A 20,710-nucleotide genomic window follows, 5' to 3' on the forward strand; every position below is an offset into this window, starting at 1 on the left:
ATACGTGTGTGTGTGTGTGTGTATATATATATACACACACACATGTATACATATATATATATATATACTTTTCCTTTTTGAGATTAGAGAAAGCTGTGAAGCTTCTGCCGAGAAAAATGCTAATTTGCTCATAAACACAACATCTTGCACACAATTTCAGGAAGTTTTGGAGCCCCTCCCTTTAAGCCTTATGGAGCTCTGTAAATTTGATAGATTGACTAAAAGTCCTAGACTCCAAAGGCCGACTTTCAGAGCTAAAAGTTAAAACAGTCAGTGCATTCTAAATGTAAAATACAAAATAACGGCTTGAAAAAGTTCACACCTGTAGAAAAGGGGAAAAACAGAATGAACACCCTATACTCTCAAGCTAGATTCATCAGTTATAGATATTTTGCCACATTTGCTTTTGTTTCTCACGCTTCCTTTTTGTTTATACAGGTGAACACACACACACACACACACACACACACACACACACAATTTTTTTGTAAGTAAACTGAAAATAAATTGCAAACATGTCACTTCACCTATAAACTCTTGAGCACATATCTCTGGGAACAAGGTCCTCCTCCTACATAACCATAATACCATTATCAATACTCTGAGACTTTCATGGATACCGTAATATCTGGGGTTTTTAAGAGTGTATATGTATATATTTTTCTTTTTTTTTTTTTTTTTTAATTTTTTTTTTTTTCAACGTTTATTTATTTTTGGGACAGAGAGAGACAGAGCATGAATGGGGGAGGGGCAGAGAGAGAGGGAGACACAGAATCAGAAACAGGCTCCAGGCTCTGAGCCATCAGCCCAGAGCCTGACGCGGGGCTCGAACTCCCGGACCGCGAGATCGTGACCTGGCTGAAGTCGGACGCTTAACCGACTGCGCCACCCAGGCGCCCCTGTATATATTTTTCCATACTCTAATTTCTCCAGTTGCCTAAGAAGTGTCCTTCTTTCTTTGGATCCAGTGTCTAACTAATCATGAATCCCATACTACATTTCTCTCCCATAATCTAGATCAGCTGCCCAGATTGTACATGTTGGTGGGAGGGAGGGAAAGGAGGAGAGTCAGATGAGGGAAAGAGAAACGGAGTTTTGGGGGAGATTTAGGTCTTAATTTTTTTGTTTTTAAATGTTCACTTAATTTTGAGAGAGAGAGTGCAAGTGGGAGAGGAGCAGAGAGAGAGAGAGAGAGAGAGAGAGAGAATCCCAAGCAGGCTCTCTGCGCTGTCAGCACGGAGCCTGATGCGGGCCTTGAACTCACAAACCGTGAGGTCATGGCTGGAGCCCACATCAAGAGTCAGACACTGAACCGACTGAGCCACCACCCAGGCACCCTCTTAATTTTTTTTCCTAAGGAAAATCTTAAAAATCGAAATTTGTCTGGTTGTTGATCTGTATGAGATCGATGGTCAACATTTTTAGCGAGAACACTAGATAGGTGGCGGTGTGCCCTTCTTGTGTCCTGTCTGAGGCGCTTGAGGTCAACTTGCCCGCCCGGTTGGTGGCGACCAGTTTGATTTCCACGTGGTGTCTGCCTGAATCCTAGCCCTGTCCCCTAAAAGGTCCTAGGAGCGGTGAGACCCCTAAGTCCCCAGGCTCTTGTTTCCTAAAATTCGTTGTCCACTAAAAGGAGCCGTAGCTTCACAGAGAACTGACTGCTTTCTGTGTCACAGGCAGTGGTGGCAACATTTAGATGATGAGTTTTGATTTTTAGGTCCTACCTGAGCGAGTACGTGATTTCTGTGCCGTCTCGCGTGTCTTAGAACGGAAATGGCAATGAGTGGAATCCTTACTTGCTGTGGACACAAGTTTGATGCTCATATGTCTTGACCTTAACCTTTGAAATCGCATCTTCTCTCCCCTTTGCAGGCACGCCCAGTCCCTGGCTGCTCTCCAGGCGTACTCTCACTGGCTAGCGCAGTACTGCAGCGAAGCTCATCGGCAGAACACACAGCAGTTTGTTACGCTTGTCTCCACCACCATGGATGCCGTCACACCTCTGATCAGCACCAAGGTCCTAAGGCAGCAAGGGCTACGCTTTTTAAGTTTGTTTATTGTGGGGGTGGGGGGGGTGGGGGCCGAGGGAGAACATCGAGCAGGCTCCGCACCGTTACCACGGAGCCTGACGCGGGTCTTGGCCCCACGAACCTCCAGGTCGTGACCTGAGCCGAAATCGAGTTGGACACTTAACCAGCTGAGTCACCCAGGCGCCCCAAGGGCTACACTTTGTATCTAAGTCCTTGTCCTTTTGTCCACATACCCACTTATTATAAAATCAAAATATCGCATGGTGTTAGACCCATAATTCTCAGCACTACCATAGAACCACGTGTCGTCTCATGTTCCTTTTGAGCTGTGGTCCATATAAACTCAAAGGTAGCTTAAGTTTTTAACCTCAGTCCCACATGAATGCATGCTCATTGTGAAGAAGTTCAACACTGTTTAAATTATAGACCGAAAATTTATGGTACTCTTTAATCCCCCATTCTAAAACACTGCTGTTTGGTAGTGGGAATGTTTTATAATTCTCCTGTTGATGGAAATTAGTTCTTGGTATGTACATCCTTGTAGGATGGGTTCCAGAAAGTGGATTTACCGGGTCAAAGGTGCACCCAAGTAAATTTGACAGCTTCTACTCAGCTGTCCTTTGAGAAAACCATCAGTTTATATTATGGAGCATATAGGTGTTCGTCTTTTTTTTTTTTTTTTTTTTAAGTTTATTTGCTTTGAGAGTGCAAGTGTGGGAGGGTCAGGAGGAGGAGAATCCCAAGCAGTCGCCGAGCTGTCAGCGCAGAGCCCGACTTGGAGCTCTGTCACGTGAACCACGAGATCATGACGTGAGCTGAGATCAAGAGTTGGGCAAGCAACCAACTGGGCCCTGTCTTTTTGTAGTCTTAACCTACGTAGCATTCTGTCCTCCTCTTAACAGTGTGTTGATTTCCGTAAGGTTTTGTTTAGCTTGTTAAAAAATTTTTTTTGATGTTTATTTTTGAGAGAGAGAGAGAGTGTGTGTGAGCGAGGGAGGGGCAGAGAGAGAGGGAGACACAGAATCTGCAGCAGGCTCCAGGCTCTGAGCTGTCGGCACAGAGCCCGACGTGGGGCTCGAACCCATGAACTATGAGCTCATGACCTGAGCGGAAGTCAGATGCTTAATCAGTTGAGCCACCCGGGTGCCCCAGGTTTTGTTCAGTTTGTAATTGTAATTTGTAAATGAGTTACAATATCCCACGAGGGGGGATTTATATAATTTATGATGTATCCAGCCATTGCTGGACTTTAATGTTGCCTGCATTTGAAAAAAATCACCATAGGTCATTCTGAAATGCACGTATGCACTTAGCTTTATCCTTTTAGGTGATTTTCTTAAAGCGGGATTAAAGGTTAAAGGTTAGGGATAATGTGTGGTTCTAGGAAATTCTAATAATATTTCTTTCGAAAGTAACTGCATGCCCGTGACTCTTTGGTGTGCTGTTTTTTACCAGTCTTACCAGCATTACGTCGTATCTATAAAGAGTTTTCTCTTTTGCTAATTTGAAAAGGGCAGATGGTCCTTGAACCAGGTTTTTGATTGGCACGAGGAGGGGAGGAAGCAGGAGAGCCTGGCGTGACCGGTTGAGTGTTGGAAGGCGGGTGGAGGAAACGTTGGCTTGGTTGGAGCGGGAGGAGTGAGGTGAACAATCCCGAGTAGTTTGAATGACATGCCAAGGAGGCTGCCATGGAATTTTTGGAGCTGAGAAGCGATCGCACCCAGAGGTGCCAGCGACTAAGGACAGGAGGAACTGGAGGTGGCGCTCCCGGCGTGAGGTCAGGAGCTGTGACGTGGCACAGAGGAGCGTGCCTCGTTGCTGGGCGCCATCCCCGGAAACTTCTTGGACACAGATCCTGAGTTATGTGGAACGACAGCCTGGCAGCAGATCTGGCTTGTGACTGCCTCGTCAGGGTTCTTCGAATCGCAGCCTCGCGGGAGAGCTAGTGAACCGACACGTTCTCTTCTGTCTCCAGGTCCAAGACAAGTTGCTGCTATCTGCGTGCCACTTACTGGTCTCACTGGCCACCACCGTGCGGCCTGTCTTTCTGATCAGCATCCCCGCGGTGCAGAAAGTGTTCAACAGAATCACCGATGCCTCTGCTCAGCGACTCGTCGATAAGGTGAGACCCCAGGGCCACGCTGCATGGGCCCTGGAGCCGTGAGGCTGAGCAAGAGGAGTCTGGCCTTTCTTTCGCACTCGGAGCTTACGGGCTGTGCCGCCAGAGACGGTTTCCTCCCAGGTGGCACTTAGGGCAGCCTCCGTGCTCTGTCGTCAGGCCCTTCCCGACGCAGTCGGGCGGTGTGCAGATTAGGATGTAAAAGACCCTCCCGATAGGTGCTGAGGTGGCGCTGCTTTGAGAGCCAGCGATTTGGCTGGTGTCAGCGTCTTCTTTGCATTCCTTTTGGTTTAAAACAGTCCGTTGTTACGTTTGTTTTCTTAGGGTTGAGAAGCTCCAGACAAGGATTTTCACAAAATCCTTCAGGAGGCTCAGGCTGGAAGTTTAAAAACCAACAAGACACAGGTGGTGTCCGAGGGGAGTCGGAGCAGTTACTTGGGCGCACCCGGGGTGGCAGAGTATTGCTTTTGACCTGGCACCAAAGGCACACTGATCGTAAGAGGTTCTCCGGCAGCCTCTCTCTCTCTCTCTCAGCCCTGTTCTCAGCGGCTCCTCTGAGGGTGTTGGGAGCCAGCAGCTAAGGGACTGGTTAGACCGAGCGTCTGCAGTGACTGTGACTCCCCCACCCTGTAATGCTGCAGGTACCAGAGTAGAGGGGCAGTGACAGCACCGGGAAATGACATTCCAGGATGGGGCCTGGAACGCGCTGGACCGAGGCGTGGTGTTTTTGCTTCACTTTCACTTTCCTCCCTGCCTTACCTTAGATTTGGACCGAAGCCTTAGGCCCAGCCTGTGAGAAAGGAGCCCGGAGGCCTGAGCTCCACGTGTGCCCTGGGTGCCCAGGCTGCGTCCGGTGCCGCGGCTGTTGCTCTTAACCCTCTGATGGATACCTGGGGCGGGGGGGGTGGTCTCTTCCAGGCTCAGGTGTTGGTGTGCCGAGCCCTCTCTAACATCCTGCTGCTTCCGTGGCCAAACCTGCCTGAGAATGAGCAGCAGTGGCCCGTACGTTCCATGAACCACGCCAGCCTCATCTCCGCGCTCTCACGGGACTATCGCGATCTGAAACCCAGTGCTGCGGCCCCACAGAGGAAGATGCCACTGGATGACAGTAAGTGTCCCAGAGCCGGGGACGGCCCGGGGAGACAGGTAGGCCAGGCGCTGTCTTCCTTTGTGGCCGATGAGGCATTCGTTCATCTGTCCGTAGTCCCTCAGCTGCAAAGTGGGAGAGCCAGCCTTCGGCGGTAGAAGCCGCTTCTCTGTGGAATTCTGTGAACGCGTCAGCTGGACCTATTTCCTGAATGTGGGACACCCCTTCTCTTAGTTAAAATGTCAAAAATAAGTAAACCGTCAACGGTGCCTTCCTTGGATAAAAAAATGTACAGGGACTGATCCTTTTCAGATACTTATATAAGCAATCAAAGCAATTCACTGGGAAGAGCAGATCTAAGAACTGTCTTTTGAAACTATTTTTAACCTTTCTCCAAATGCATGTATTTCAGAGGCTTTGAAAGAACTTGGTATCTTCACAAATGGCACTTCAAGTTTAATTATTTATATTAAAAAGGGAGAGAAAAATGAATCAAGAGAACTCAGTTCAAGTAGAAGGCATCAGATTTCTCTGATGTACAAATTTTATAGTACATGTTAAAAAAATACAGTATTTTCACAGTGAGAAAGTATTGGAACATTATTGGATAACATCATTCATAGAATGTCAACAAATGTTAAAAATAGCAATAAATACCCGCATTTTTTAAAAAAACATTTTCATAATCAGGGACATTACCATAATGCTTATTGTACAAAAATATTAGAATGGTATAAAGAAGGGGAAAACTCTTAAATCTCATTGGTTTTAGTATTTTAGAAAGTCACCCTTTTAATTCTCTCATTGTCACCCTTATTCTCTGTTTAAGTATGTCTTCTAGGGGCGCCTGGGTGGCGCAGTCGGTTAAGCGTCCGACTTCAGCCAGGTCACAATCTCGCGGTCCGTGAGTTCGAGCCCCGCGCCGGGCTCTGGGCTGATGGCTCAGAGCCTGGAACCTGTTTCCGATTCTTTGTCTCCCTCTCTCTCTGCCCCTCCCCCGTTCATGCTCTGTCTCTCTCTGTCCCAAAAATAAATAAATGTTAAAAAAAAAAAAAAAAAAAAAAAAAAAAAAAAATAAAAAGTATGTCTTCTAGTTCTGGAGCTGCATGGGAGCAGCGGAGCTCGTGAGGGTGTACTGAGCGCTGGGCCCTTGCCTGGGCGGTCCTCTCCCCGCCATCACACCTCCGGCCGAGCCGGCACCAGCCTTCACGGTCCGGTGTTTGCCTGGTCCTGGTTCTCAGTGTTTTACATTCACTAATTCATTGAATTTCCACATCAGCCTACGAGTTAGGCACTGTTGATTATCCTGATTTTACCCCTGGGGAAACTCGGGTAAGAGGAAGTCATTGGCGCAGGGGTTACACACAGCTAGTGTGGAGTCGTGTTTCAGAAAATCTAGTGGTCTTTTGTCTCTTTATTTTACACGTGCTTATGTCAGTCAGCCAGCATGGGTTGGGTAGGTTTGCCCTGTGGTAACAAACAGTGCCCAAAGCGTAGTGGCTTAATCCAGGAGAAAGATGTATTTCTCGCTCACACTGCGTGTTCGGCTGGGGCCACGGGGGTTGGAGAACGTCCTGCTTATTTTCCTGGCGACTCAGCGACCCAGGCCGCTGAAGGCCGCCCCGCAGTCTGTGCTTACATGGGGACAGGGACGTGGGGGCTTGTGCAGTGGCTCTTAAAGCACTGGTCTGCAGGTGACACCCATCATTTGTATCTCCGCTCACTTTTCGTCGGCCAGGGCATACGCTTCCGCGGCCGTGGCTTCACTGCAGAGCGGGTGCCACCACCTGCTGGAACTATTTGCTGAATGGAACCCATGGTTCCCACGGTGCACAGACTCAGAGTAATGTCTGTGGGGTGTTCGCTGCGTGCCAGGCGGGGTCCCAGAACTTCATGTACGTTACGTCGTGCGGTCCTCCCTGCAGCCCTGTGAGGTTCGTCTTCTCCTCCTGCCGCAAGTGATCAAATCCAGGCCTGGAGTGTTTTTTCCCGTCCCAGTTTAGTACTTTGAAAAGTTTTCAAACCTACAGAATAGTTGAAGGATGAAGCAAAGGAACAACCGTGTATCTTTCACTAGGATTTACCACTTGTTAGTATTTTGCCACACTCGTGTTTCCTCCCACCTCCCCACACACTTCCTCTTTTTAGCAGAGCCCTTTAAATAAAGGAAGTTACCGACACTTTATCCTTGACACCTTAACCTTTGTCTTTGAGAACAAGGTGTTCTCTCCTGTAACCCAAACACCATGAATACAGCCAAGTTGTGACATTACGGTAATGTCATTTAACACATAGACCATGTTCAGGTTTTCCCCAGGTGTTACCAAAGTGGCCTTTTTTGCTTCTTAAAAAGTCCAAGATACAGTCAAGGAGCTTGTGTTCTGTTTGGTTGTCACATCTCTGTTTGTTTGTTTATTTGAGAGAGCAAGTGCAGAAGCGGGGGAGGGGCAGAGAGAGAGGGTGAGAGAAAATCCCAAGCAGGCTCTGCACCGTGAGTGCAGAGTCCGACATGGGGTTCCATCTCACGAACTGTGAGATCAAGACCTGAGCTGAAATCAAGTGTTGGACGCTCAACCTACTGAGCCACAGGTGCCCCTATTCAGTCTTTTAATATAGAAAAGTATTCCTGGTTTTTTGTTTCTTCTGACATTGACAGTTTTGAAGAGTCCAAACCCATTTCCATGTAAAATGTCCCATAATCTTTTCTGTCTGATTGTTTCCAGCAGTTGGGGTGTGAATACCACCTGGGCAATGATGTGTACCTCCCGTTGTGTCACTTCTGTGTGTCCCATTTTGGCATGCCCTCTGGGATCACTTGCTTTGAGCAATGCCTGCCAGTCTCTCCATTGTGAAGCGCCCTCCCCCACCAGGCTCAGCAGGTGTAGGTTGCTCAGGATCAGAGAGAAGGTGGTGGGATCGGGAGTCAGATCTGGTTCTGAATGCTTCCAGATCCTTGTCCTGCACGACATCACCCCTTTGTTCTGAAAAGCATTGTTTTTAATGATTTGATAGCATCCTATTCCATGGAAGGTATCACACTTTATGTATCTCTCCTGTTACTACATATTTAACGGTGCTTTCCATTTGCTCTTACACATTTTTGTGAATACGCTTTGGTTCTTATTTCAGTTTCCTTACACATCAGAGGTCAAGTTTTGGTCTCTTAACTCTACTGGCTTTTCCCCCTAAACTGCTTTCCCTGTGCCTTGTGTTGTCTTGGAGAAACGTCTGACCCGAGTGCAGTTTCCTGTTCCCGGTCCTTGTAGCAGCTGTGAGGGAGTGGCTCCTTCCATGGGATGCGTGTGCCCTGTGTGCACTTGCCGAGGTCCGCGTGGCTGGCCGTTAGAGAAGCAGGCCCGTCGTGAGCCATTCTTCTCTTTCATGCTCAGTCCTTTGAGTGAGGTGGTGGTCTCTCTCTGTCCACGTTTTCAGATGAGGAGACAGAATCTAGTGGAGTCAGGAGTCAAACCTGCTCCTCTAGAGCATCTATTCCTTCTGCTTTACGTTTCTCTGGAAGCTGCTTCAGCCGCCGCAGAGGCTGGTGAGCTTGAGGGGCCAGGGCAACCCAGGGAGCCCCACCAGGTAGAGGCCAGCCCTCAGCCCAGCTCTGGTTCCGCCCTCTGGAGCTCTGCCAGCGTTGAGTCTGCTGAGCTCAGGCTGAGCCATGGGGGTGCTTCTTAGGGCAGCTGGTGGGAAGCTCCGTGTCTAAGGGGAGGAGCCAGCCCCACCAGTGCTGAGGAATGGTGACAGCTTCCCTGTGCTGGACCTTCCGATGTGCCAGGCACTGGGCTAGACACGTTCTCAACCTTGTCTCTCATCCTCGCGGCAGCCCCGTGAAGGTGGGGCTGTTGGCTATTCCCGGTGTACTGACAAGGAGCCTGTCTGGGTGTAGGGCCGTCAAGTGCCCGTCTGTGATTCCTATCCGGCACCTCTGATCAGGGCCCTTTCCGTGTCCTCTGAGCTCCTGCCCATTTGCTGGCCACCACCTCTGCTTTCTCTGTGTTCCCTGAAGGCATCGTGTTTACATCAGGGTCTCATTAGAAGTGTATGTTGTTGATAACATCATATGATACCATAATAATCATATATATTGTCAGGCCCCAGGCCCAGTAGGATAAGGGGCGAACAGGCAGTTTATTCATGAACGTAGCAGCAGTAGGTGGGCCAGCGGGGTGCTGCTGTCCCGCCAGGCGGGGAGGTACACGTCGGGTGGAAGGGGTGTCGGATCTGCATCCGTCCATTCTCGCCTGGGGTGATTACCTTGGGACGCCCAGTCTCACCCGTCTGTTCACCGTCTTAGAATCTAGACACCTAACTGGGGGCCACGTTTTATCTTTTCCTCTGGGTGGCCTTGTTTCTGGTGGACAGAGGCAGAAGAGAGGCAAAAATCTGAGCAAGCAGGCAGCCAGAGTCCTGGTGGAAAAAAAAAAGAAAGAAGAGGGTGTAGGGAGAGAGAGACGGGAGAGGTGGAGAAGCCCATGAAGAGAGACTTGTGTTCGTTCAGCAGGGTTTCTGCGATTGCCCTCCGAATACTTCTGCGAATCTCGCCCCCTCCCGGGTATTCCCCGGCCCCCTGCTTTATCTTCCGACAAGTCATAACATGCACTGAATCTCGATTTGCAGCCAAAGTGATTATCCACCAGACGCTCAGTGTCTTAGAAGACATCGTGGACAGCATCTCCGGGGAGTCCACCAAGTCCCGGCAGATCTGCTACCAGTCGCTGCAGGAATCTGTGCAAGTCTCCCTGGCCCTCTTTCCAGCTTTTATCCACCAGTCAGGTAGGAGCTGCTGGCAGGTGCCTGCAAGGCCCACAGCGACTGCTCGGCTCGACAGAACACAAGGAGCTGGCGGTGCGGGCCCGGGTTCTGAAGGCAGAGGGCAGGGACGCTCATGGCAGGGGAGAGGGGCTGAGGCCCCGTGGAGCCCTCACCTGGGCCTTGCGCCTGTGTCGTGTGGCCCGGAGTCACTTGGGGCGTCTACCTGGGGCTCGCTTCTAAGTCTTTTCCTTCTCCCAGCGTGGCCACGAGTGGATGAGGTGCAGGGGGTCTGTAAAGGAGGGGAAGGAACTTTTTCCCACGAGTGCCGCATATTTCCTTAGATGGCAAGGTGGGTTTTGCCGACCTGGTTCCTTCCCTCACCCGATAGAGGCTCTTTCTGGCTCTCGGGAGAGCGTTTACAGCAGCCTCGTCAGTCTTCGGAGAGGACTATTGGGGCCTGTCAGTCAGCAAGCATTCACTGATTGCCTCTTGTAAGCGGAGTGTGTGAGGTTAGAGCCAGAACACTGTACGAGATTGTTGAGATCTGCCAGTGGAGCCGGAGGAAACGTAACCAACGTTTTCGGCAATTAGTCCCATTATTGGTCCATTAATGATAATGGACCATTAATAATAGAGGGCCACGCATCCTGAATACACAGTCATTATCCATTTTCAGCCACTTAACCTCTGACCCAAGTGCGGGGATTAGTGATCAGAGAGCCAAATGGCAGAAGCACTCAGGTGTTGACCCGGTTGAATCGCTCCGTCAGCGTGAGCACAAAATGGCCCACCTGCAGTGAAAACTCGGTGTCGCTGGATGCCGGCTGGCGAGGGAGGCTTCGAGGTGACCTTCGCTTCCTCTAGTGAGCCGTTGTGAGCCAGAGGTTCGCGAGGCCAGAGCCGTCGTCCCAGCATGTCCTCAGTCATCTCCCGCTTTGCATCACGGCTCCGATGGTGTTGGGGAAATTTCTTCCAGCAGGAAGCCTTCGGGAGAGAGGATAGTGCAGATTGAAAAAAGGAGGTCAGCCAGGCCCCGGGCTTCCACTTACCCTCGTGTGCTCGCGCCTCTGACCTTTCGCTTTGTGCCTCTGCTTAGATGTGACTGACGAGATGCTGAGCTTCTTCCTCACTCTGTTCCGAGGCCTTAGAGTACAGATGGGCGTGCCTTTCACGGAGCAGATCATCCAGACCTTCCTCAACATGTTTACCAGGTAACCAACCACAAACCCGCTGTCCGTGGCTTCCAGACTCCCAGGGGACAAGGAGGGGTGGGGCTGGCCACAAAACCTAGGACTTTCTGCTCCTTTCTCTTCACTTGCCGTGAGCATTGGTTTTCATGCTGGCCCCCCCAGAGAGCATTTCTTTGGCTACTGCGTGCTTCCCCTTGTCTGCAGAGAACAGCTGGCTGAGAGCATCCTCCATGAAGGCAGCACTGGCTGCCGGGTGGTGGAGAAGTTCCTGAAGATCCTGCAGGTGGTGGTCCAGGAGCCTGGCCAGGTGTTCAAGCCTTTTCTCCCCAGCATCATCTCCCTGTGCATGGAGCAGGTGTACCCCATCATTGCCGAGGTATGAGGGGCTGGGGTGGTCCCCTGTGCTGCCTCGCTTCTGCAGCCGAGGAGGGAACGAGATAGTGAAGAAAATGCAGTGTTTTAAAGCTCGCTTGTTAGTTATTTTTCTGTAAAATAATTTTTTCCAGGAAAGAATGCCTTTAGCTTGGTCCAGTCTTTTTTCATTGGTCGAGTTAATTGGAACTAGTCTAGGGAAAACACAGCAGGTTAAGTGCGAGGCTGGTCGGCGAGTAAGATCAGCCTCCGTGGCAAATAGCTTCTAACTTTAGGTGAATACGTGGTTTTCTCCGGCAAACACCGTAACAAGACGTACTTGTTAAGACATACTAGTAAGCCCATGCACCGGTCTCAAGGATACGAGGCCAGTGCTTGGAACCATGTAAAAGTTTTGTTGTTAAAGAAACACTCCACATCCTTAGAAAACCTACATTCAGCATGACAAGATCCAGAATAAGTGTGAATTTAACTAAATTTTATGTGATAGTTAAGTAAGAGCTAACCTTTTTAAGTCCCCCAACTAAGGCTTAAGTGAGTGAGTTGCTTTGCATCGTTAAACACGCTTGGGCCCTGTAAGGATTCCTGCCATGGGAGCTCGTGCCCTCTGGTCCCAATTTAATTTTAATCAAGGCTGAATTAAATATATCTGGGGCTTACAGTTTTGAATTCTACAGAGACATCTGGAATACCGTGACCTGGCATGCCCTCCAATGACTTGGAGATTTTTGGTTCAGTTAGAAAATACTGCTGAGCCTCCCCTCCTCCCAGAACCCTGCTGCCGGTGACCGGGGACACAGGCCCAGAGAGCGCTCAGCACCACACGCTGCCTCCTCCGAGGTCCCCTGACGCTGCTTTCTGTGCCTTCCAGGTGCTCTGTGACTCCTCTTCTGTAGACGGCAAAACTGCCTTTAAAGCTTCTTACTTGTCTTGCATGGGGTCAGCAGGTTAGCTGGGACAGCGGTTTTTATCCTGGGGGAAGGAACAACACAGCCAAGAAGAGGTGACAGATCGGATCAGCTGCTTTCTAAACAGGAAACCTATATTGCTCATTGCTTTGCCATCTGGTAGCCGTTTTTTCCCGGCTTAGAGGGCTGAGGGTTTCCCTCAGAAAAAGGGCACCGACCCTGGCACTGGCCCGGGCATCGTGTCTCTGCGGAAATACACCTGGTTTGAACTGCTGGCCTGAAGGGGACTGGACCAGACGGCAGTGTCGGGGGACACTGACACTCTGCTTGCTGTTATCAGGCGTTGCCTGGGCCTCCTTGCTGCTCGGAGCCGAGGCTGTGAGTGGCCCCCCTGAGCCACAGGAAGGGAAGGTTTGAGGGTCTGTGTGTCTCCACAGCGCCCCTCCCCTGATGTGAAGGCTGAGCTGTTTGAGCTCCTGTTCCGGACGCTCCATCACAACTGGAGGTACTTCTTCAAGTCCACTGTCCTGGCCAGTGTCCAGAGGGGGATCGCTGAGGAGCAGATGGAGAATGAGCCTCAGTTCAGTGCCATCATGCAGGTAATGTGCTGGAAAAGCCGGTGAGGCTGCCTTGTGATCCCGGGACGAACAGGCCTCATCCTGGACACCAGCTGGGGCCACTGGCTGGCCGTCCCTTGGTTTGCTTCCCTGACATATGGGGAAGCCAGGTCGTCTTGGGTCGAAGCTTGGTTACTACATCTTGCGACCTAGGAAGTTAATTAACTTCTTGGAGCCCCAGTCTCTCCCATCTATCAAGTGGGGAGAATGCTGCTTATCTGATGGGTTTATTGTGAGGTTGGATGAGTTAGCGTATGCTCAGCAGCTGGCACTTGTGTTTCCCAAGTGTGAGGGGACTGCCTGCCGTCAGCACAGCTGTTGATGCCTCCTTGACTGGGAGCTGAGTGGAGTCTCTTGGGGAGACTCCCCCTTGGAGAGGGACCCAGTGATCTGCATTTTTAAAAGGTCATTCAGGGGGCGTCTGAGTGGCTCAGTCAGTTGAGCGTCCGACTTCGGCTCAGGTCATGATCTCGCGGCTCGTGAGTTCAAGCCCCGCGTCGGGCTCTGTGCTGACAGCTCGGAGCCTGGAGCCTGTTTGGATTCTGTGTCTCGCTCTCTGTCTGCCCCTCCCCTGCTCATGCTCTCTCTCTGTCTCAAAAATAAATAAAACATTAAAATAAATAAATAAATAAATAAATAAACAAATAAATAAATAAATAAATAAAGTAAAAAAAAAAAAAAAAAAAAAAGATCATTCTGGCCCGTACCGCACTATTCTGGTGGAACACCGCCCTGTGAAGCAAGTGGTCTCCCGCCGTGGGAGGCTAGGGCGGCCAGGCTGCCTCGTGGCTGCTTTCCGGCACTATCCTCATTCTGCACTGGATCGTAGAACTTTTTGTTCTAAGCCTAGGTTGGAGTAGAGGGTTCTCCTTTTGTTTGTTTCAGTGCAGGGTTTTCTTCACAGCATGGGCAGAGGGATTCTCCCCTTACCCCCTTTAGGCCCCAGTCGGCACACGGGCACATGCTCCCAGTGTGGAGAGTCTGGATGAGCACGAGCCCTACGCCTGGTCTCCTGCTGCCCTTCTGTCCCCGGTGGGGCCTTGGGTGTGGAGTATTCAAGTGTTTGCTCCCCTCCTATCCCCCTCTTCAGCCTTGCTTTTAAGCCTTCTTGGTGATGGCTGGCCCCCTGCTCGGGACTGGTAAAAACCAGTTTGGAAGATGGCTTCACAGTCTGGCAGTTTCCTGACCAACAATCCTACGTCTAAGCATTTTACTTAAGATAAATGAAAACATATTCATGCCACGTGTCCACAGGTATTTATAGTGGCTTTTTTCATAATTGCCCAAATCTGGAGAGAATCCAGATATCCATCATCTGGTGAGTGGGTAAACTGAGGCACACACATATAATGGACTGCTACTTGACAGTAAAAAGGAACATTCTTACACCAACACCAATATAGGTCACGTTGTGCTGGGTGAGAAGCCAGACCCAAAAGGCTACATGCCATATGATTCCATTACATCATATAACATTCTGGAAAAGGCAAAACTGGAGGGACCGAGAATGAGCAGTGGTCGCCCAGGGGCAGGGGAGAAGGCTGACTACTAATGGAGACACCAGGGACACTTTTGGGGGGTGGGGGGAGATGGAAATGTGTGTTTTGATTGTCATGGTGGTTAGATGACCCTGTACCAGTCACACAGCAGTGCACCCCGAAAGAGGGAGTTTTTCTGTGTCACACTACAGTAAACCCAACGTAAAAAAGTAAATAAAACATTGGGCATCATGGAGATGTCACTGCTGTAGCAGGCATTATAAGACCCCCTTCTTGTAGCTCAGGGGCCTGGGGTCAGAATGACGGAGCAATCAGCAGCTTGTTAGGGGTGGGGGCTTATACGTCATCAGCTTGGGAGTGGTTTTGGTCAGGTCTGGGGGGGCGTTTCTTTTTGTCCTTGAACTAATAGCTCATAGCCCAGAAATTACAAAGCAGTTTAAAACTTTGCTGTTGCTTAACCCCAAGCAGAGGCAGCTGGTTGAAGGAGCCTCCCAGGATTTGTGGTTTATAAGAGCTGGGACGCCGAGGAGAGGGTGGGCAGCTTCTCGCTACACAGGCAGAATCCATGAAGGGATCTGGAGGTTTATTCCAAAAGGCCAAGGTGAAACCAAGATGTGAAGTGAGGCCCAGTGGGGAGGACTTAAGAGCTAAGACTAGGGGCGCCTGGGTGGCTCAGTTAGTTAAGCGTCCGACTTCGGCTCAGGTCATGATCTCACCGCTTGTGAGTTCGAGCCTGGTGTCAGAACTCAGAGCCTGGAGCCTGCTTTGGATTCTGTGTCTCCGTCTCTCTGTTCCTCCCCGACTCGTGCATTCCCCCCCCCCCCCCCCCCCCCGCCCAAATAAACATTAAAAAAAAAAAAAAGAGCTAAGGCTACACAGGAACATTCCAAGATCTGAGCAGAAGAATCAAGGCAGTGGATACCCTAGCCCTGCGGTGGGCATGAGGAACTGCCTGTGGCACGCCCATTCTTTTGGTGTGGGGCGGGGGCCCTTGAGGGCCTGGTCTGAGGTGGTTTAAATGGTGCTTATAACACAGTGGTCTTATTTCTAGGCTTTCGGACAGTCCTTTCTCCAGCCTGATATCCACCTATTTAAACAAAATCTCTTCTACTTGGAGACTCTCAACACCAAGCAGAAGCTATACCACAAGGTCAGTGCCCCCTCTCAGGAAGGGCCCTTCGTCAGAGCTGCCCCGGGGGCGGGTGGAGTCCCACCCTCCTCAAGGCCCCAGGGGCAGAGCGGGCCCTCGTGCCCTGGCTTACCCAGGCCTCTCTGTCTGCAGAAGATCTTCCGGACCACCATGCTGTTTCAGTTTGTGAACGTGCTGCTACAGGTCCTGGTTCACAAGTCCCACGACCTTCTGCAGGAGGAGATCGGCATTGCCATTTACAACATGGCCTCTGTGGACTTTGACGGCTTCTTTGCAGCCTTCCTCCCAGAGTTTCTGACCAGCTGTGATGGTGTGGATGCCAACCAGAAAAATGTGCTGGGGCGGAATTTCAAGATGGATCGGGTGAGGAGAGAGAGGCCAGGCTAAAGGGAGTACGGGCCAGGGCTCTCACGCCTGGGGCCTGCTCAGGGAGGAAGGGGCAGTGGTCTGTACCCGCCGGTGGCTCCTGAACGACTTGTTGCCGCGGCTGGACGCAGGGGCACACGCCTCCCCCGGTGTGTGTTCTTCACGTCAGCCCCTGGGCCCCGGCCCCAGCAGTCCGACTGCCTCAGCTTCTTTGTGCTTCTCCCCCGGGATCCGGACACTGTTCCCTCACGGGTCGTGAACTCGCAGACAGGCTGCGAAGACTGGTGCTCAGGAGTCTCTGAGTCCCCAGAGTTCGAGATGGGCCCCTGGGCTCTCCCCAGGCCTCCCGGTTCCGTGTGGGCTGACCTGCTGCCGGGTCCTCGGAGAAGCCCCTGCAGCACACCCCCTTGTCCCCCTTGCTGCCCGCTCAGGGAACGTGGTGGGAGGGTGGGCTCTGTGGCCCCCTGTGCAGCACCTTGTGTGGCTGTGGGTGCACACGGAGCCAGCGCTGCCCGTGTGTCCGGGTCCCATGGCACCCGGCTTCTGTCCCGGCGCCTCCCTCCTGGGCACTCACCTGCCCTGCTTCCTCTCTCAGCCGTTAGGTTTCTTCGCTTGCCCGGTAGGCTTTTCCTGGAACTCTTCCCACGGAACAAGTCCTTTTCGTCCTTCACCACCTGACACATGGCAAAACGAAATCGTTCTCCCACGTCCTCATGCGTCCCTGCCTTGCCTCCCACCCTGGAGCAGCCTGCCCACGGTTCCCCTTTAGTGTTCAGATTTACACATCGCTCTCGCTGGAGCAGACTCCTCTCACCGCTTGCCCGTCTCATCTGTGACGTGTGTCAGGATAGTGCTTTCTTAGACTCAGGTCCTGTTTTCCCTTGTCTTGGAATCTTTCTGGGATGTCTTGTTCCCTCCTAAACTTTTTCTTAAAGTTCACTTCAGCCACTTGGGTATTTTTCCTTCCTTTTCCTGGAGACCACATCCTGATATTTAACTGTCAGTTTCTAGTGATGTCATTGTCAGCCAACTTCTCGATTGAAAGCCGGGCTTCCAAATCTATATATGCATCAGTGCACCTGGGATGCTTATGAAACACACAGGAACATATTCTTGTATCCTCCCCCAGGAAATTTGAATTTGGCATTTGGGAGCCACTGATCTAAGAGACACCCCTTGGTTTGTTTTCTGGAGGATGAGTGAAGGAATCAGTGCCTCCACTCACCAGTTCCCTCTGTACCTGAAGTTGGCTGCCTCTCGGCCCCGGAGAGGGTGTTGGGGCTCAGTCCCTCCCTGCTTCAGAGGAGCCTCCCTGGGAAGACAGGCGGCGGCGCCCTCCGTGGATGACGCCGGGCCGGCCACGTCACATGTCCCAGCTCTCGTGAGCCTTCCAGCAGCCTTCTGAAACGTATACAGGTCTTGTCGTTAATCCTATTTCACAGATGAGCCCAGGCTCCGCAGGGTCAGCCGTTAGTTAGCAGTTCAGAGCCCGGGAACGCTAGAGCCGGGAAGCAGGATCCCTCGGCTGGGCCTTCTCACTCGGGAGCCGGTGTGTACTGCCCACGCACAGGGGGAGCCGAGGGCGGCTCGACAGCAATGAGCAGGGGTGCTGGCCTGGGCAGCTGGGGCCTTTTTAGAAGAGGCAGGCTTTGAGCGGAGGCCGAAGAGGACAGATTAGCGGGGGGAGGCGTGGGTGGGCGAGGGAGCTGTCGGTGGCTTCAGCCGTTTCCGGAACCCGCCCTGCCACTGGGCTTTCAGAAGGCGTGCACACTCGCTCTGTGGCAGGCACCGTTGGGGTCACTCCGCATTTGGACCTGTGCTCTGGCCACCGGTGATCCCGGCCTGAAGATGAGGGGGCTGACCCCCGGTGCTCTTGTGGCCTCTGGTGGGGTCTGGGTTCCGGCTGCGAGGGGCCCTCTCGGTGGGTGTCTGCAGCCCGTGGGTGCCGCCGATGCGTCCCTGCTGACTGGTCGGGCCCGCCTGGGGCCCGGGCGGGGGTGGACTCTGTGGACGTGGCTTGGCCGTGGCGAAGGAGAGGTGTGCATTGGCACGCGTGCCCCAGTGCACGAGCGAGTCCGGTCTGGACCCCCTCCCTGCTTTCTGTGTAACCTGGGGCAAGTTCCGCGATCGCTCTGCGCTTCGCTGTCCTCACCCTTACGACGGTGGTGTGAACGCACCGTGCGTCGCGCACTTGGGTGGGGTTCGAGGGGGTGGGTCCCTGAGCGGATGCGCAGGCCTGCACATGGGGAGCGCCAGGGGGGCGTTCGCTCCGCTTCTGGCTCTCCCGCAGCGCCTGTGCTGACACGGTGCGAGGAGGGTGCTAGGAGGCGTAGAAGGTTCGAGCGTGCTGGGACGGAAGTGGCGGGGGCTGGGGGTGAGCCGGGGTGCGGGGTGGGGCTGGGCTGCAGCTGTGCCCCTGCCTTCCAGGACCTGCCCTCGTTCACCCAGAACGTGCACAGGCTGGTCAACGACCTGCGCTACTACAGACTGTGCAACGACAGCCTGCCCCCCGGCACTGTGAAGCTTTAGGCGCGGCCGCCCGCCACGGGACACACCTGCTGCTGCCGCGCCTGCACCGCCTCCGCCCTCTGCCCGCCGCCACAGGCGCCCCCTCACGGGCCTCGCCGCTCCTCGGATTCCCACACCCTGACCGGCTGCCTGCCCCCCGCTCCTCCACGCCCCCCTCCCGCCGCCCACCCAGCTGACCTGGCTTCGGGGTGCCCCTCAGCGCTGGCTGGGGTGCCCCCGGACGTCAGGGGCCGGCGGGGGGCTCGTGCGCCCAGGCACCAGGGAGGCCCTGGGGAATCCTGTGGGCCGTCCGCGCACCTCCCGAGGACACCAGCCGTGAGGCAGAAGCGCCGGGGACCGCTCGTGACAGTGTCACCTTCTCACCATTCCGCCCCCACCCACCCCGCCCGGCCGGCGGCGGAGAGGCCTGATGCGAGACTATCTGGGCACTTCTGCCCAGCCTCTCCCGCCCTCCCCTCCGATTGCCTTGAAGTCTCTGCGTTTTGTCAGAGATTCGCAGACTCGTGGGTTTTTGTTCCCGTTTTCTCATCATTCCATTGTGATACTAAGAAACTAAGAAGCTTAATGAAAAATAAAATGCTTATGTTGTTGTTATAGAAACGCCGGTCAGGGAGCGTCTTTCCACTCGGGGCCTCCCTGGGCCAGCGTGCGGGTGGAGGACATCCTGGTGCGGAGCAGGGCGGTGAGGGGCGTGGGACTGTGCCGGGGGAGCGCACACACAGGAGGGCCGCCTGGACAGCCTCTCAGTGAAGCAGCCGAAGGACACGGGACCCCCGGTTCTCTGGGGCGGAGGGCAGGAGCTGGCTCTTACAGGTCACCTGGTGGCGGGGGTGGGGGTGGAGTCCACTGGGGTCCACCACCCCTGCTCCTCAGGCACGGGATCCCATTCATTCCTCTCCTCCTCGAGAATGGATCCTTTCTAGACACCCAGGCAGGAGTTGCCCCTCTGTGGCCCAAAGTCTCGCCTGAGGTCAGCAGAGAGGCGGAAGTCTCAACAGGTGGCTCATCTGAGAGGCAGTGATCGCAGGGGAGAGGAGGGAGGCTGTAGCGGGGTGGCCCTCGGGCCGGTTGGTGCGTCAGAGCTGGGCCTTGCCCGGCCGCTATTTGCGTGTGGAAGTGGTTCTTGTCTGGAAGTTTCTGGGATAGCGTGTCAGCAGCTCCTCCTGCCTTGAGGGTCATAGCGACCAGTCTGACGGCACTAGACAACATTTTTTTTTAATCTAATTTTTTTAAAATGTTTAATTTTTTAAATGTTTTTATTTATTTTTGAAACAGACAGAGCATGAGCAGGGGAGGGGCAGAGAGAGAGGGAGACACAGAATCGGAAGCAGGCTCCAGGCTCCGAGCTGTCAGCACAGAGCCCGACACGGGGCTCGAACTCAAGGAGGAGTGTGAGATCATGACCTGAGCTGAAGTTGGTCGCTTAACTGACTGAGCCACCCAGGCGCCCCTTTAATTTTATTTTTAAGTAATCTCTACACCCAGCATGGGGCTCGAACCTACAACTCCCAAGATGAAAAGCCTCAGGTTCCACTGACCGAGCCAGACAGGCGCCCCTGGACTCGGCTAGATTCTAACGTGGAATCCCACACCTGGCAGGAAGAGGCTTGCGCACCCAAAGTGAGAGTGGCCACTGGTTTGTTGGTAGGACTGGGGAGGAAGGGCTTCTACTTCTGAGGCCTTTACAAGGACCACTTGCAGGGGTGAGGGGCCCGGGGGCCCTGGGTGGTACGTGTGTGTGCCCGCGTGCGCATGATGTGGCCCCTTGCTCCGTGTCGGTCACGGCCTCCCAGTTACAGCTAGCCCCACTTCAGAGTTCGGAGGGGAGGAAATTGAAACTCCAGTCGCTCTTTTGCAGAAAAGAATTAACATCCAATTATTCCTGGGCTATAAATACCACCTCACCTGCCCGTGAGGGGAGGCCAGAGTGTGGTCTGTGCCTGAGCCAATGAAAGGGCTTTTTGAATGCCTTGCAGATGGAAGGGGTGAAGGGATGGGGTCTGCCGCCCGAGAGCTGTACCCTTGGACAGAACTCGAGGCAGGATTTGGGGTGGGAGAGGAGAGGCCGTGGGGAGTAAGGTGGGC

General features: G+C 52.9%; 1 protein-coding gene across 7 annotated transcripts in view; it reads left to right on the top strand.

Annotated features, from left to right (window-relative positions):
• The window catches only part of XPO6 (exportin 6), a 104,934-nt gene extending 85,709 nt beyond the window's left edge, over positions 1-19,225 (top strand). For all 7 annotated transcript variants that reach the window (XM_086692602.1, XM_086692601.1, XM_086692605.1 and 4 more), the window contains exons 15-24: positions 1,873-2,017; positions 4,006-4,152; positions 5,068-5,257; positions 9,860-10,015; positions 11,091-11,205; positions 11,389-11,560; positions 12,902-13,063; positions 15,632-15,730; positions 15,863-16,093; positions 18,524-19,225. In XM_086692602.1, coding sequence (XP_086548728.1) covers positions 1,873-2,017; positions 4,006-4,152; positions 5,068-5,257; positions 9,860-10,015; positions 11,091-11,205; positions 11,389-11,560; positions 12,902-13,063; positions 15,632-15,730; positions 15,863-16,093; positions 18,524-18,625 — 1,519 coding nt within the window. In that variant the 3' untranslated portion in view covers positions 18,626-19,225. The remainder of the gene's footprint in view (positions 1-1,872; positions 2,018-4,005; positions 4,153-5,067; positions 5,258-9,859; positions 10,016-11,090; positions 11,206-11,388; positions 11,561-12,901; positions 13,064-15,631; positions 15,731-15,862; positions 16,094-18,523) is intronic.
• The last annotated feature ends 1,485 nt before the right edge of the window (positions 19,226-20,710 follow it).

The sequence above is a fragment of the Puma concolor genome, chromosome E3 (assembly GCF_028749965.1).
Source record: "Puma concolor isolate L17-30 chromosome E3, mPumCon1.1.hap2, whole genome shotgun sequence".
Taxonomy (NCBI): Eukaryota; Metazoa; Chordata; class Mammalia; order Carnivora; family Felidae; genus Puma; species Puma concolor.